Genomic DNA, 17,428 nt, shown 5'->3' with positions numbered 1-17,428 from the left:
CACAAACATATATGTTAGCTATAACATTAGGTACTCAAGTATTTTTCCTTAATATATTTATATTTAACTGTTTCTTAAGGTGGTTTAGTAAAGTGATGAAAATTACTTATTTAGGTATTCGTGTCTTTTTAAAAATCTGAGTCTGCAGGGTATCTGGATTGACATTTTTAAGAGCTATGTTTGAATTAAGCAATAACCAGAGTGATACATGTGTATGAACACAATGTGTTTATAATAGTTATAGGGTCATAGACCATTAGATGTATACTATGCATATGAGCGTGTCTGAAAGGTTCAATATATCAGAATTTTCTAAATGGAATCCATGCCAACTTAGTTTTATATGGTTTCAGCCATTGTTTATAGATTTCTTACTCTTTCTGATTTTTATCTTTTTAAGTTTTTGTGTTCAATGTAGAAGTAATGCATGTTCATTTTAGACAGTGTTGAAAATATGGAAAAGTACAAAGAAAAAAATTACACATTTATACATGTATGTCATTAGAGCTGTATATTGTTTAGTAATCTTTTAAAATTTTATATTACGAATATTTTACAGTGCAAATAATCCCTTTTAAAAACCCATTAAATCTTATTCTCATTATTGTACATTTTAGGTTGTTGCCACCTATTTACTCTTTTAAATAATGCTGCAGTATATAAATTTCTGTGAGCATTACTAATAATGTCTTTAGGATAGATTTCTAGAAATGAGGTGTCTGAATCAAAGAGAATCCACAGTTTTAAGACTTTTGATGCCTGGTGTCAAATTGCCCTCCAGAAAGTTCATCAGTTATGTATGAGTGATAGACTTTTATGTGTGATTTTTTAATGGATTGGATAGTCTTCATTTTTTTAAACAATATTGTCATTACGTGATTTAACTTTCAAGATACATCGAACCTCTAATAATGTATTTGCTTTAATTTTTAATGACGATTGTTTAGAATATATTTAATATATTTCTACTGGGTCAGAGTCTCTAAGATTAACCCCCAAGTTCAGTGAATTCACAGGGAGGACTCACAGGACTCAGCATGTGGTTGTACTTATGGCTATGATTTATTATAATGAAAGGATACAAAGCAAAATAGCAAAGAGAAAAGGTACATGGGGTGGAGTCCAGAGGAAATCAGGCACAAGCTTCCAAGAATCCTTTCTCAGTGGATTTACACAGGACATACTTAATTCCTCCAGCCTCAAGTTGTGGCAATGCATGAGATGTCTGCCGGGGAGTCTCATTAGAGATTTAGCGCCCAGCGCTTTTAATTGGGGACTGGTTACATAGACCCTTTCTGCCTAGCCCATACTAAAATTCCATATTCTTAGAAGGAAAGCAGGTGTTCAGTATAAACCACATTGTTTGTACAAAACAGGTTCAGTGAGCCACTGTCAGCATTTAAGGTGGTGGGAATCCTCCCAGAATCCAAGCTCCCAGATGCCAGCTGAGGGTCAACCTTATAAGCAGGCCTTTAAAGTAGTCAAGCCTGATATGTTACCTCTTTCTTGCACACTTACTTTACTTAATCATTATATATAGTTTTTATTGCAAAAGGTTGCCATCATTAACATCAACACTGTACCATATACAGAATTACACTTTCAAATTTTTTTACTTCTGAATTAATGCAGTTTTACTCTGTGACCATATCTTTTACCATCAGGTGGCTCCCTATTTAAGGGGCTTATTTCTGAGTTTTGCATGATTAAGATTACTGGAAATCTTGCCTTTGAATAATTCCTAAAGTAAGTTTTACCCAGGAGAAAACATTTTTACTCATGTATTTTTAACTTTAATGTGAAGAAATAGTATGATTTTTTAAAACTTTTAGTGACTAAATGAAAAATACTGCTTGAAGGCTAATAAATTTTTCTCAAGATTCTATATATGTATAATTTATTAATAGTTTTGAGTGCCTACTATATGAGAGGAGGAGTAGTAGGTGCTAAGGTGTAAAATGACAAGATAGAAATGGTCCATAGACATGTAGAACTAATATTCTGAATATGTACCTAGTGACTTGGGAAAGGAAGACATTTTGCTATCGCTGGGACCATAAATTTCATAAAAATTCATGTTAACTTAGTATTTATATACTTAACAGTTTTTAACTATTCCAAATTTCTGAATGCTAATTTATATTTTGAGATTCTCAAATAGAGATGATACATGTTTGCTCCTGTTAGTTTATATCAGAACTGCCCTATGAATTGTGATGTAAGTCAATCCCCTACCTTCGCTCTCCACCACACATTCCTTCTGTCCCTTCCTCTCAAAAGAATCTTTCAGTGAGCCAGTTTTGCTAATGGGAGTATATCATAATTTCCAAATCTAATGGTACAGAAAAAAGCATTAAGAATGAGTGCTTCGGTGCTTTTTAGAATATCTTTGTAAGCCCTGTGTCCTTCATCAAAGAAAAAAAAATGGAAAGGGAAGGAAGAAGAGAAAATAAAATGCTATGCTTGCAAGTTCATCTGGATTGTTTTGTATAGATTTTTCCGTGTTCTTAAATAAAACTAGTAACTTAAAGTCATAAACAGTTCCTAAGTGTATGTGCTCATACTTATGAGCTAATTATTTTTGTTCTATTGTCTTCAAGAGGTATAATTACCTATTATAAATTAGCTTGTACAGGCCATGGGCTCTCACAAAATAATTTTAATTGTAATTTTCTTCTTGTGTAATGTTCAGATCTTAAAAAACATTATTCCTTTTTGCTAACTTGATCAGACTCTCCTTTGGTCATTTGCGGTATCCCTTAGCTCCTGAGCAGCCTCATGGTGAGTTTGGAATGACTGCAGATATTCATCCTGAGGCCGCAGTGAGGGTTATCCAGTCCATGGCTCGATTCATGGCTGCCTACTTCACCAATGAACTGCTTTGCATTTTGCCACCTCACAATGTGAATGTACTTCCTCCCCTTCACATTAAAACAGGTAATATAGTAAACACCTTGTTTTCTCATAATATTTGAAATCCTATTACACAGTGATCATTATTTTATAGAAATAATACTGTGTTAGCTCAGTGCCTGACACACAGGAGATGCTTAGTGCCTATTTGTGAATGAATAAAATCTGAGAAAGGTGATTGCTTGGATTTTTATCAAATATGGATTTTTAATCCCAAATTTGGACAAATTGGTACTTACAAAGTATTCATATTCTCAAATAGAGATGATACATGTTTGCTCCTGTTTGTTTATATCAGAATTGCCCTAAAGGTAATTGCTTGGATTTTTATCAAATAAGGATTTTTAATCACAAATTTGGACAGATTGGTACTTACAAAGTATTCACTTTTAAAATAAGAGTTGCCACCTTCATTTATATAAAAATGTGGAAATTTAACAAATTTCGAGTACATTAATTTAGAACTTAATTTTACGTGGATGATTTTCTTTGTTCTATTAATCATTTCATTAATAAGATCAAAAATGTACCTATAATGTGCTAGATAACTGCCTTGCCCTCATGGAGATAAACATGTATACAGATTTCTGTAATATTCATGCTACTAATTTTTATTAAATGCCTGCTATGAGCCAAGCAGTGTTCTAGGTGCTGGAAACATACTAGCTTGCACCATGAGAAATTAATAATATGAAAACATTTGTAGTTGTTTTGTTTTGACACATGATACAAACTTATCCTAACTGCCATGAACAGATAAAAAAAGCTATTCTTTTATGGTATTTACATCTAAACATTGAGACAGAAAATTAAATAAGTGAATATATAAATGGGTATATCAAATGGTGATATATGTTATGCAGAGAATTGAAATAGAGTAATGCATTGTGACTGAGTGTCTGTTTCAGATAGTGAATTTAGGAGCACTCTGAGAGGGCAGCCTTAAGCTGAACTGTTAATGATGAGAAAGAGTCAGCCATGGACACATCAGGACTTACAGCATTCTAACCTGAGCTTATGCAAAAGCCCCAGAGCAATGACAACTTGATGTGTTTGAGAAACTGAAAGACTGGTGTGGCTGGAGCATAGTGGATGAGGTGGGGAGAGATAGGAGTTGAAGTCAGAGAGAGAGAGACAGGGACCAGATATTATAAGCCAAATTCTATTGTAAATGCAATGGGAAGTTACTGGAGGGCTTTAAGCAGGAAATAATATGAACTGATAAATATGTACAAGGCATAGTAGTATAAAATATAATGGAATTAGAAGTTTAATAAAGGTAGCAACAATGGTCAGCAAATTTAATCACTCAAAGAACCATGGATTTTGAACTGTGTTCAGTTCTGTCCTGTAATTGTCTCAGGATGTGGATAGGAGCGGAGGACTGTCTGTCCTCAGCTACTTGGACGCTTCAACAGTAGTGTTAATCTCTAGTCTCACCTCGTGTTCTTCAGGAGGTTCTGGTCTCTAGAAAGTCATGTATGGGAGGTAAAATCAGAAGGGAAGTTGTCTAATGGTTCCTATTCTAGTAGGACTTTGCTTCCCTGGGGAAGAATTGGTTCTGACCTGATTATGGCTTCTCTTAGGGTGCTGTTGTGAGCAGAAAAAAAGTGCCCATTTTCTTCCAGGACCTGGCTGCTCCCCTGTCCCTCTCTACAGTATCCTAACTCAGGTTTAGGGGTGCTCATTGCCTTTTCTCCTTGACAACAGCCTTTGCTCCTTTTGCTCACCTTTATGCTTGCTTCTGACTAAGACTCTCAAATGTGTAATACTTATTTCCTTATGCATTTGACATGACTTATTACAGTGGTTTTATATTTAAGCTCTTTTTTGTCACAACCTAGGTATTTATCACTTGTGTTCTCTATTTTTGGTAGTAATGTTTCTGACAACAAATTGTATCCTTAAATCATATTATTTTATTGAAGAAAAGAAATAGTACTCCATTTTAGAAAAATCTAAAAAAAAAAAAAAAGATAAAATCCTGGTACTTAGAAAACTTGTCTCAATGTCTTATCTTTCTTGTCCTAGAGTAATAAGACTTTTGCTGTTTGCTCATGATCTTTATCTTTACAGATCACTTTATATATTTAAGAAAGACTTATCTTTATCACACTCTAGAAAGATGTGATAGAATTATTGTTTTTGGACAGATTAACAAACATTCGTAAAAGCTTAGAGATACACCTTTTTATTCCCTATGAAAATATCTTCACAGTGAGAGGATAGAATATAAGAGAAGGTTTTGTGTTTTCTTCCTATGCCCAAGATTGTGATTACTGAAAATTTAAATATCTGAAACTTCGTATATGTTGTTTCATTTCTTTAATATCTTGAAAAATGATATCAGAAGTCTTGACTTAGAATATACATTTCATGTTAATCAGAACTAGTAGTAGAATGTATTGAAGATTTGAGATGCTTATTTGGTGTGCTGTTTACTCTGATAGCAGTAAATTTTCCAGAAAATTAGATCAAGTTCTTTTAGTAATACAGTGTGCTTTGCTCATAATGAATAAAAAAGTAGGAAAATTTTAGTCAGTCTCCTGGCTCTTTGCCCCTGCAAAATCAAATATTCAAGAGATAGACTAAGTTTTTTGTTTTTATCCAAAAGTGTGTGTCAAAGAACTAATAAGATGTTAGTACTTGTTGGGCAGAGCCTGTGTAGGTCATATGCGAAACTAGTCATTTCAAGAAGCAGAAACCCATATACCATTTACAGATTTTATTTTGAAAATCTTAGCAATGTGTATTTAAAAAAAAAAAAGTAACAGTTGTGTCATATTTTAAAGTTACTTATACAAGTTACTTTTAATAAAGTATAGAAGGCTGGGCATAAGGATATTACCTTTCGTATTTAATCCCAAGCCAGACTGAAATCTTGTCATTTAGTCAGGATTATTGAAAACCACATATTTCTACTTATAAACACTAATACACTGAACACTTAATATACTTTAATAGTACTTCTATAATGCATGACACTGAGAAATGGAGAGTCAGGTAAAATGCAGTCTCTGCCCTCCTGATTTCATAATCTCGTAGGAGAAATAGACATGTATTTCAGGGCAGCCCACAGTAATAAACTCTACACTGTGACCCAGTGTTTATTTTACCTGACAGAAGTTTCATGAAACTTTTACCTTTATTTTGTGTAATGCACTCATACTGTCTCTCCTGTTTCTATTTTTACTCTGGCATTTGCTTCCTGACCCATTAGTAAAGCACTTTCTTCAGTGTTAAAACAACAAAACTATTCTAGGGTATGTTAAGTACTATTTTAGCACATTTTGTTTGTGTCTTCCTTGTGGTTTTGTGTAGAAAATACTGATTGAAGAGATACATGTACCCATGTAAAGTACGAGTTCTGATGTATGTAATATCCATTTTCTTTAATTTACTCACAGAACAGAGCCTTCGATTTATTCCTCTGCAACACTCTAAGGTGGCCAGTGTTGTTAGAGATCAGCATCTTTCTGATGTGTGGACAGTTGAATATGCCCTTGAATTATTATTTATTGGTGGCCTGGTTCCAGAAGCCGTGTGGTTAACACATAAACTAGGAGACTGGAAGACATCTGTTTCAATTGGTCTGGCCTTTCAGCTGTTCTGTAAACTAGACAGCAGTTTCACAAGGTATGTGTTTATAAGCAAACATAAGTTAAGAAATGGTGTAATGGTATCTAAAGTATTTCTCTCGTTTATATATTTTGTGGAATTCTTAGTTCAGCATTGTCCAGCAGAACTTCCTTCAGTGATGGAAATATTCTTTATGTGCTGTCCAATATGATAACTACTAGCCACACATAGCTATTCAGCACTTGAAATGTGGCTAGTAAGACCAAAGAACTGAATTTTCAATTTAGTTTTAATTAAATTTAAATTGCTACATGCAACTAGAAGATACTGTGTTGGATAGCTCGCAGCTTATATTTTGTATTAAAACTTTTGTTAGGACATTTATTTGTTAGTAGTGCCCTCAAAGAGCTTATAGTCAGTGGGAGAATTTATCCGAAATAGCATTTGACTTTTAAGCTAATCAAACTAATCTCTGTATATTAACTTTTCTGGAATTATGGTATTGCTGTGTCTTTTATATTCTTCAATTCAGTAATTCAGCATATTTTTACTTATTAAGTAACCTCTCTGTACCAAGCTCTATGCCAAATGTATTAGTGGATATAAACTTAAATGGTACATAGTTTCTGTGTTTAAGCTGCTTATAGTTTAATGGAGATAATAGGACAAAACATTGTTATAATTTACATAGCATGGTAAGAAAAGTGCCAGAGATACAGTAAGGAGAGCAATCATATTAAGTGAGGGAAAAACAGGAAGTACTTTATGTAGGACATATCATTTGAGATGGGCATTGAAGGGAAGACAGGATTTTGACAAATTGAGTAACTATAAGGAGAGAGAACATTCCAAACTTGAGCAAAGGCATATGGCAGAAATCAAGTTAGGTTCATTTTGGATAGAATATATTTGTAGGGCAGCACTGGGAAATAAGTGTGGGGAGATATTTTAGTATCATAATCTTGGAGAGCCGTAATACTCTCCTTAATGCAATATTTCCTTGATTATTTCTTTCTTAAATACAGTATGAATAAAGAAAGCGAATTTCACTGTTTCTTAAAATTTCATGGTTCTTGATGTGTAAATATTTTCTTTTTTCAAAATTTGGATTCATTTCCATTAATTTGATATGTTTTCAGGTCCAAGAAAAAGGGTCAGAATCTACCATTAAATATGACTCCAACACAGATTTTCCAGGAAAAACTTCAGTGTTTTTTAGGTCAGCCAGCCTCTTTGGAATCAAAAAATGAAATGGGTGCAAAATACAAACAATTTACAGGTATGTTATCTACAGATTATCTGATACATTTGTCAAGTTAATATAATCCACATGGTATTTTGAAGAGCTTGTAAATACCCACAAATATGTTAACAGTTTCGAGGTAAGATTATCAAAAATAAAGGTATTTTATTCTTGACCATGGGAGCATCCTAAACTGATGCCAGCTCAAAACACAGTGGTCAATAACTGAATGATATTTCATTTTCCGTACATACCTTTTATACTAGTTTTATTTTGCTGCATTTGGATTACTTTTTATCGTAGTCATAGAATCATAGTATCTCATCCATAGAAGGGTACATAGAAGTATTTAGTTCAACTCTCATCTATAGTGCATAAATCATAGAGTTGGTTTTGTTTTCAATTTGAAAAGTTCAAAGTGCTATTACAAATTAAAAATATAATATTACATAGATTTACACAAGAACCCTATAAAATTTTTCTGTTTTATAGATGGAGTAATTTAGACAAAAAGTAATGAAGTTAATTAAAGATAAAACCAGGACTACTGTGGCACCCTTCGGTTTTATTAGTGCTTGTCTCCATTAAGGAGTGAGATTCTAAATCTAGATTCCTATAACTTACTAATTATAACTTTTTTTGGAAAGAACTTATAATACTTGGAAATCTGACTGAAAACTTTTTTGATGCTTTTTTGTCAAGTTTGTTTTCTTTAGTAAATGAAAAGATGATGTAACTATGTGAAAGCTGGTTTTGAAAAACACTAAAATTTTGAAGTATAAACTTCTAGGTCTGGCAAGATGATCTAAACAATTTCCCACAATAAATACATAGATAAAATGTGTTTCTAGATAAAATATAAAAATATACATTTAAAGGCTAAGCTTTAAAGAAATTAAGGAAAATTTCCAGCATCAGAAACAAAGAGGACATAAAAACTCAATGGATTCCACCCCTAGATATTTACCTAAGAAAAATAAAAACATGGATCTACCCAAAGACATGTATGAATTTTCTTAGCTGCTTTTTTATGATAGCCAAAAACTTGAAATAACCCAGATGCCTACAACTTGCGAATAGATATACATATTGCAATATATACAATGAAATAATAAAAAAGAGGAGCAAATTACTGATAACATGCAACAACATGGATGAATCACAGAACCATTATGCTGAATGAAGGAAGTCAGAAACAAAGACTACATGCTGTGTGACATTTTATAAAAAGCAACACTAGAGGGACAAGGAACAGATCAGTGGTTGCCTGGGAGTGAAGGGAGAATTGACAACAAAGGGGTATAAGAACTTTTTGGGGGTGATGGAAATGTTCTTACAGGGCTGTATAGATTTGTCAACTCATTAAACTGTATACTTAAAAAGGATGAATTTTAGTGTATGTAAATTAAACCGCAGTAAACCAACTTAAAAATGAAAAACTCAACAGATGGTTAATGAACTGGAAGATGAGTTTGAGTTCTCTCCATACACACATACAATATATAGAGAGAGTTAAATATATACATAATAGATATAAAGAAAGGAGGTGAAAAATATGAAAAAAATTAAGCCTCATAGGGTATAAAAATGGAAGACACAACAGATGTCTGATAGGAGGTCCAGTATAGTCACACCAAATTCTAGATAGTGGCTATCTCTGGAGAGAGGGAGTAGAATATGATTTACTAATATAAAAATTCCTTAAGTCTCCAGTTGTACCACCTGCGTCCTCCTGCATTTTTGCCTTCTGAGTCATATCCATATATATACAGATATAGAATTAAAGCCATACTGTATGACTATTTGTTTTTTTTAGTTTCATATTATGTCATTTTTATTTTATTATAAAACTACTGTGATGAGCTATTAAAAAGGAAAAAATTACTTCCCCACCGCCTTCATGGGGAAGTAATTTTTATATATGTTATTTTGGTTTTTTTCTTGACATTTTTCCATTAATATTTTTTTCATTTATTATTTTTGATTCAGGTCTATATTCCAAGAATATTTTTATTATATAGTGGTTAGTGCCTTGTATAATTTTGTAAAAATCTTGTGTTCTGATTGCCAATAATCTTAAAATAATAGAGTAGTTATAAAATTTCTGTCTAGAAGTTTGGATGTTTTGTATGTCAGCCGATATGTTCACTTTTTGGTCAACTTTTTTCAGATATGAAATTTTATCCTACAAAGTAGGATAAGAAGTATAATATAAATTTTAACTATTTTACCTAATTTTGTGTTTGGTAGATCCTATTGAAGAGGAAGATGCAAATCTGCTATTCAGTTCAGTGCAAGAAGTACTGAAAGCAGCAGTTATGGCCGATGCAGATATTCTATCGGAGACATTTCAGCTTCTGATAAATTCTGCCAAAGACTTCAGTAAGAGGCTATGGGGCTTAGTGCCGGTCGGCTTGTATCTTCCAGCTCCTCCGTTATATTGTCCTCAGCCAGCTGTTCTTAGTGAAGTAAGCTTAGTGCTTAATGTTTTAATTAAAGTTGATTTTGTCTAAGTTCTAAAATAATCAATTTGATGATAATCTTCGAGTTAAAAATGCAAACTCTGAAGACAAACTTCCAGATCCCAGCTTTGCTGTTTATTAATTGTATAGTCTTGGGCAGTGTACTTGACTGCTGTTTAAGTTCTCTCATCTGTAAGATGCAGGTGATAGTATTACGTCCAGTAGCTTTATTGTGAGAATTACATGAGATATCCTGTAATTTTATTATTTTTTATTAAAAGGTAGCCTTTTACCGTAGAGCTCAGAACAGATAGTAAGTATTCAATGACTGTTAAATTTATTGCAATAATAAAACGAGGTATTTCTCTATATCCAGATTTTAAAAAATAGACATCTGTTTAGAGTGACAAAATAATGAATGTCAGAATTTAGAAACCATACATTATTTATCTTTTATTCATTTCATTGACTTCGCCTCTTTTAAAAGACTTATTTTGATTTTTTCTTTGCTTTGAGAGTCATTTTTTTCTCCTGCACTATTCATTTGTCTTATAAATAGTAATTCTATTTTCTCTCAGGAACTTTTTTTCTGCTCTTATTGACAATCATAATATAAGTTGGTTTTAAGATTTAAAGTGTTAATGTAAATTATTTACATTTAAATTATTTTAATATTTGATTAATATTGTGAGTGATTCTGGTATTGATTTCTACTTACTGTTTCAGCAACTTCTGTTTCTAATTTATTTTTGGTTTGTTTTTTAGAGTTATGTTCTGATTTGTTATATTTGGAGTTATGTTTCAATAGGTTAAAAATATTTCTTGATATTTCAAATGTAATATATTACACATGGAAGGAATAAATAGTTCATGGTTGTTTCTCAGTAATTCTTACATCTTAGTCTTTAATATATTGGTTTAGAAATTAGAAATCACATTTAAAGTATTTTTGGATATGTTTTGCTGATATTAGTTTGAGTGGTTACTATCCTTGATAGTGCTTCATTTTATTATTTTTTATTAAAATAATCCTCAATGGTAGGATTTCTCCTAAATGCCAGTCTTTACCAATTAGAACTCTTTGGGTTGCAAGTACCTTAGAAAACTTGGTTGAAATTGGCTGGCGTAATTAAGGAGCCCAGTGGTAGGGGCAGCCTTCTCACTTCATTATGTTACCAAAAACTTGGGCTCTTTCTCTCTAGTTTGTTTTCTGAGGTGTCAGCTTTGGCTTAAGGCTGGCTCTCTTTGTGGGAGCAGCAAGGCTGCCAGCAGCTTCTAGGGACACCTTATCCATAACCAGAGGGCGAGAGAAGGGGAGAAAGAAAAACAGTAAAAGTATTACTTTCTCCCTTAATCAGATGGACTATGTAAGGGAGGGGCAGATACCCAGTTAAAATTTTAGTACAATTAAGAATTGGCAATAGTAGGAAGATATTAGGGAAGAAAATGTTTATAATACATTATCTTATTTTCTGGGAAATTAATCTCTACTGACTTGAATAGTGTTTTTTCAACAGACTATTAGATACTACTACATGTTAGACTTTATTCTATGTATTGTGATAATACAAAGACGTGACAAGGCATTTTCTCTTGGGTAGTTCTCAATATAGCGAGTAGTCCTCAATATTTATGTATCTCAACGTAGATACATAAATCGGTACTGAATAAATTATTAGAAGCTATGATGAAAGTCTGAGCCAAGTGCCATCGTAGCACAGATTGGGAGTACTTCACAGAGAAGGTGACATTGAAATATAAGTAAGATTATTCCAGGCAGAGGAAGGAAAAAGGCATTCTCCTTGAAAGGAGCTCTCTGTAACATTCTACCAATGGAGTCAGGAGTGGTGGTCTCTAACTGTTGTAGGGGAAGATTTGGGATTAGGATCGATTTAGCCTTTTATATTGCTCGAGGAGAGAGAAATGTTTGCTTGACACTAGAAATAGCTATAGTCTATATCTCCGAGACCAGGCCTCAACATTTTCTTTATAAATCTCCAGGAATGTTCTAGCTTTGGAGGCACTATCTTTATTTTCACCTTATGTGTTACTTTCCCCAGCTCAGATACAAGTACTGTATAGATATTTTTAATTTTTATTTTTCAATTAGAGTTGACATTCAATGTTTTATGTCAGTTTCAGGTACACAGTACAGTGGTTAGACATTTATATAATTTACAAAGTGATCGCCACCTGGCATTACTTCACATCCTTGTGACTATTTCCTAACTACCGATTTGTACTTCTTAATCCCGTCACCTTTCCACTTTAACATTTAAAATTTTTTATTACTAGCTACTAAAATTGTGTGTGTGTTTTTTTGTTTTTTTTTTGTTTTTTCAGGAAGATGGCGATGATCTTTTTTTAAAAACTGAAAAAGATAATCGCCAAAAGGTGTCCGGAATCCTTCAACGTGTTCTCCTGCTTTTCCGGGCAGCGCAGTGTTCTTTTCCTGTAGCACAGTGGTACATCTTGCAGTTGAGATGGGCGAGAAAAGTCATGCAAAAGGTATGGAAATGTCTCAGTCATTTATGTGCTATGTTCAATAATTGAAATATACTAATATTCATTAATACTTATACTTACGACATTTTCTCAAGGAGTCCTGTCTTATAAATCTCTATATTTTATATTTATTTATAATCAGGCAACTTAGACCAAGTTCTTTCTGCTGAAAGACAAGGACTTTGAACTGGGTTTCTATGTTAGTCCCATCCTGTCTGGCAATAGAAAGTAGTAATATAGTCAGTTAATGCTGAGTAATTTCAGTTACTTTTTTTCCCTCATAGTCATTGAAAATCTAAACTCAGTTCAGGATTTTCCACCTGCTTCTGGAGGTGTTATATATGCTCTGTGGAGGCTTATGTATGTGGGGTCAAACCATGGAAAGTTAAAGTGAGTTCTTGGGTTTGTATTTCCTTCCAGTCGTCTGTGCCAGTCATTCTTCCCCTTGCTGTCTTCTGAGATGTGCACTTCATTTTGGCTCTCCAGCTGTCATGTTCTTTTACACTGACTTCAGCTGAAATGCAGCTGCATTCTTATCTAATCAGCCCGATGGGACATCTGCTGAGATGTCTCTTATGTAGCCCCAAGTCCTTTGTAGCCCTGTTGTCTATCTCTCAGAAATATGGAAATAAGTATTATTAACCCCAAATATCTTTAATTTGGCCCTTGATTAAATTTTATTTAAAACAAAAATCTGTAGCTTTTAAAAATAGGACCCCTTAGAGAGACTGAGTTTATCAAGTCGTTTTTGAAAATTAGCCTTTTTTAAAAAAGAAAACGTTTTGTGAAAAGGTTTTTGAGGCTGAGAAAATTACACGTTTCCCAAACTACTAGGATTAATAAGCTATAGGCCTGGAGCTTTAGTGTATAGAGTAATTGCCATGCTCACTGTGCAGTGCCCTGTTGGCTTATCTTCAAGGTTTCTTGTGAACCCCTGGGCATCACTCACAGAAGTAACTCATAAGTTCTCTCTAATCCAGTATTCCTCAAATTTATCTGAAAATTTTATTGTCAGCCCATGAATTTATTAATCTTAGGAGTGGTGCCAGAGGACTAGAGGTCCATTCTTATAGAAGTATATACAATATATAAGTGATTCCCTGTATTGGTGTATTTATACCTCTTTAATTTGAACTTTTTTGGGCATATAATTTCATTATAAATTTGGCTGTAGCAAATTAGAATACAGTTTGTCGAAATGGTAGAACACATCTTGCCATCAAAATTATAAGATGTTTATCCATGAAAGGAAAAAATTTCCTTGTTTATTGTCGAAATTTAAATGACTGACAAGGAGAGGGAAATACCTTATTAACCTTGTGTTCATTCCTTGATAGCACCATAATATATTGCATGTAGGTTACAATAATTTTTTGGTATGCATAATTATTTGAAGCTATTTTAATCTAGTAGTTTTAAAAATTAAATGCACATATTAACAATTTAAATAATTCAAAAGAGTTAGTGAAGATATCAGTGAAATAGTGGGGTAAGGACATCTAAAACATCACTCTTTGCCAAAAAAAAGTGGAAATATTGGTAAAAATTGTTAGAATCAACTTTTTCAGAACTCTGGAAATTAACCAAAGGCTTACAGAAATCCGGAGAGCATTTATCCGAGAAACTTGAAAATACGGCTCATTCATGATGAAAAAATCAATAGATATTGTCTCTGAGGAAGTCTGGATATTGGACCTACTAGACAAAGATTATTTTTTAAAAAACAAAGCCAAATTTATTTTTTCGTTTCTTGCATTTGAAGTACTCCTTGATGACATCTTTGGCCTGAAATCTTTGCTGTAGTCCTTAACCACCACACAACTGCAACCAGCCACTTTCTGGGGTTTTCCCTCTCTATCAATTTTACAAAGGCTTACCCATTCCCTTAGTTTCTTGTTGTCATCAACCTTAATTAAGTTGATTTGGTGTTCAGCTCAAAGGGCCTCCAGCAACTTGCCATACACAGGCTCATCACAGGTGGGTACAAGCACACAAGGATGGGCATGGCACTGGTCTTAGGCTTTGACAGCTTTCTGAACTCCACATGATAGGCCATCGTGGATGAGGGCGGTCTTCAGCATCTTTTGTAAAGCAGTATTAATGTCTATTACACCTCCAGCAGCAATGCATTCCTTGGCCATGGCGGTGGGTTATGGGTGGAGCCGAATCTTGAATGCACCCAAGCCTCTGCACTACTCCACAGCAGCAGGAAAAGAGGAGACAAAAATTTTTAATCAGCTATTTTAAATATGTTTAAAAAACTGAAGGAAACCATTTCTAAAGAACTAAATGAATACATGAGAATGGTGTCTCACTAAATAGAGAATATCAATAAAGAGATAGAAGTTATTTTTAAAAGACCAAATAGAAATTCTGGAGTTGAAAAATACAGTAACTGAGAAGAAAAGGTCACTAAAGAGACTCAACAGCACATCTGAGTAGGCAGGAGAATCAGCAAACTTGAAGATAGGGCAACTGAGATGATGTAGTTTGAGGAACAGAAGGTAAAAAGATGAAGAAAAACAAACAGAACATCACTGACTTATTGGGACACCAACGAACATACCCTAGTACTCAATTGGAAGTTTTGGAAGGAGAAGAAAGAGGAAGAAAGAAATTTTAGAGTAATGATGGCCAAACATGTCCCAAATTTGATGAAAAACATGATCTACACATCCAAGAGGCTCAAACAACTCTAAGTAGGTTAAAGTCAGAGGTCCATCCTTAGACATATACCACACTGTTAAAAGCTAAACACCAAGAGAGAATCTTGAAAGCAGTGAGAAGCCCTTCATCACATATAAGAGATAACATTAACAGCTGATTTCTCATCATAAATCATGGAGGCCAATAATCTTCAAGAGTTAGTGGAAAGTAAATTTCCTTCTCACGCTGGACTCCCAATCCATAGAGGCAACCACTATAACTTATATCCTTCTAGAAATATGCAAACAAGTATCAATAATTTCACCAGCTCACCCAGAAGTTATAGAGAAGATTCTCACTTGATATAACATTAGCAGGAAAATAAAAAGATCTATTTATATTTTTCTTAAAAGTTTTTATTGACCAAAAATGCCTAGCTAAATTTACTTCGGATGTAGACTTAGAAAAAACTAATTTATGGAAAACAAGGAAAGCCTGAGAAACAGCCAAAATCCCTAAAGAGACATGATATCAAAATGTAGTATGGTGTCCTGGATGGGATTATAGAGCACAGAAAAGACATTAGGTAAAAACTATGGAAAGCTGAGTAAAGGATGATCCTTAATGTGTCCATATTGGTTCATTAATTATAACAAATCCACCATACTCATGCAAGACATTGATAATAGGGGAAACTGGGTGTTGGTATATAGAAACTTCCTGTAGAATCTTTGTAATCTTTCTATAAATTTAAAACTTTTCTAAAAAAAAATGTTTATTTTAAAAAAACATGCAGAATAACAACTCTTGTACCATAAAACGTTAAGTCAGGAAAATGTGGGTCAGTTGTTTTTTTCAAATACTTTTTTTGTAGAAACAATATAAAAATTGAAAGATAGTATAATGAACTTTTATTTATCATCAAATTTTAAATTATCAGCATTTCTTGGCTATAATTTAATCTTTCTTTGTAGTTTGTTTATTTCTCTATACCTGTGTGTGCATGCATGCGTGTGTGTTTTCAGTATTTTAATTCAGTTCCTTGAGACCATCCTGGCATCTTGCTTGTCCATATGCATTTCTTACTATTTAATACTTTTTTTTCAAAAATAATGACCATATTATTTGTGTTAGTTTTCTATTGTTGCATAACAAATTACCCAAAACTTACTATCTTAAAGCAACAATAAACGTTTATTATCTAACTCACTTTTTGTAAGTAAGGAATTTAGGAGTGACTTAAAATGGGTGATTTTGACTCGGTCTCTCATGAGATTGCATACCAAAATGTGGACTGGAGCTGCAAGAATCTGAAAACTTGGGCTGGAGATCTGGTTGCAAGATGGCTCCTGCACATGGCTAAAAAGTTGATGCTGGTTTTGGCGGAGGCTTCCTCCAGAGCAAGTGATTCATAAGACATCAAAGAAGCTACAGTGCCTTTTATGATCTAATTTCACAAGCCACATATAACCACTTCTACATTCTGCTCATTAAAAACTAGTTTTCTAGTCTGATCTGTACTCAAGGTGAAGGAAGTTAAACTCTACCATTGAAGAGATGAGTGTCAGAGCATTTGTGGACATATTTTAAAACCACTACACTATTATACCAAAGTTAACAGTTTCTTTTTATTATTCAATACCTGGCCCATAATCATATTTCTCTGATTATTTTGAAATTTTCATTTTTACAGATTTTTTGTTTCTTGGTTTCATGGTCCAAATGAGGTACACTAATATTTGGTTGTGAGATAACACGAAAGACAATATCATCAAGTCAGACTCATAAGAATCAAGAATGTTACCCAGAATCAAACTCGACCAATAATTTCAAGGGTAAAGGTAACCAAAAGTCACAAGTGAAACATGGAGAAATCTGGAATTGCATAGGTCTTGTCTTGCGGCGGAAGAATGTGTCCTGGCCTCTATTAAACATGACACAAAAGGGAACTATTTAAGTTATTGAACATCTTTTTATATTTCAATTATTGAACATCTCTTTAATTATATAGCTTGTGTGGCATTTTTTAGGGAGCCATACTGCATAAATCCATACATTCTAGACCTATTTATAGACTCTC

General features: G+C 33.4%; 1 protein-coding gene and 1 pseudogene across 1 annotated transcript in view; one reads left to right on the top strand and one right to left on the bottom strand.

The window, feature by feature from the left end:
* CPLANE1 (ciliogenesis and planar polarity effector 1) overlaps positions 1 to 17,428 on the top strand; it is a 91,817-nt gene that overhangs the window by 17,427 nt on the left and 56,962 nt on the right. The window contains 5 exon segments of the mRNA XM_015595319.2: positions 2,764 to 2,937; positions 6,321 to 6,549; positions 7,632 to 7,771; positions 9,986 to 10,203; positions 12,541 to 12,705. Of these exon segments, the coding sequence (XP_015450805.1) occupies positions 2,764 to 2,937; positions 6,321 to 6,549; positions 7,632 to 7,771; positions 9,986 to 10,203; positions 12,541 to 12,705 (926 nt within the window).
* On the bottom strand, positions 12,712 to 16,294 carry LOC112486098 (annotated as a pseudogene).

This window comes from Pteropus alecto, unplaced genomic scaffold (genome assembly GCF_000325575.1).
Source record: "Pteropus alecto unplaced genomic scaffold, ASM32557v1 scaffold338, whole genome shotgun sequence".
Lineage (NCBI taxonomy): Eukaryota > Metazoa > Chordata > Mammalia > Chiroptera > Pteropodidae > Pteropus > Pteropus alecto.
The sequence above is the reverse complement of the archived record's forward strand: the minus strand, read 5'-3'. Positions and strand labels throughout refer to the sequence as shown.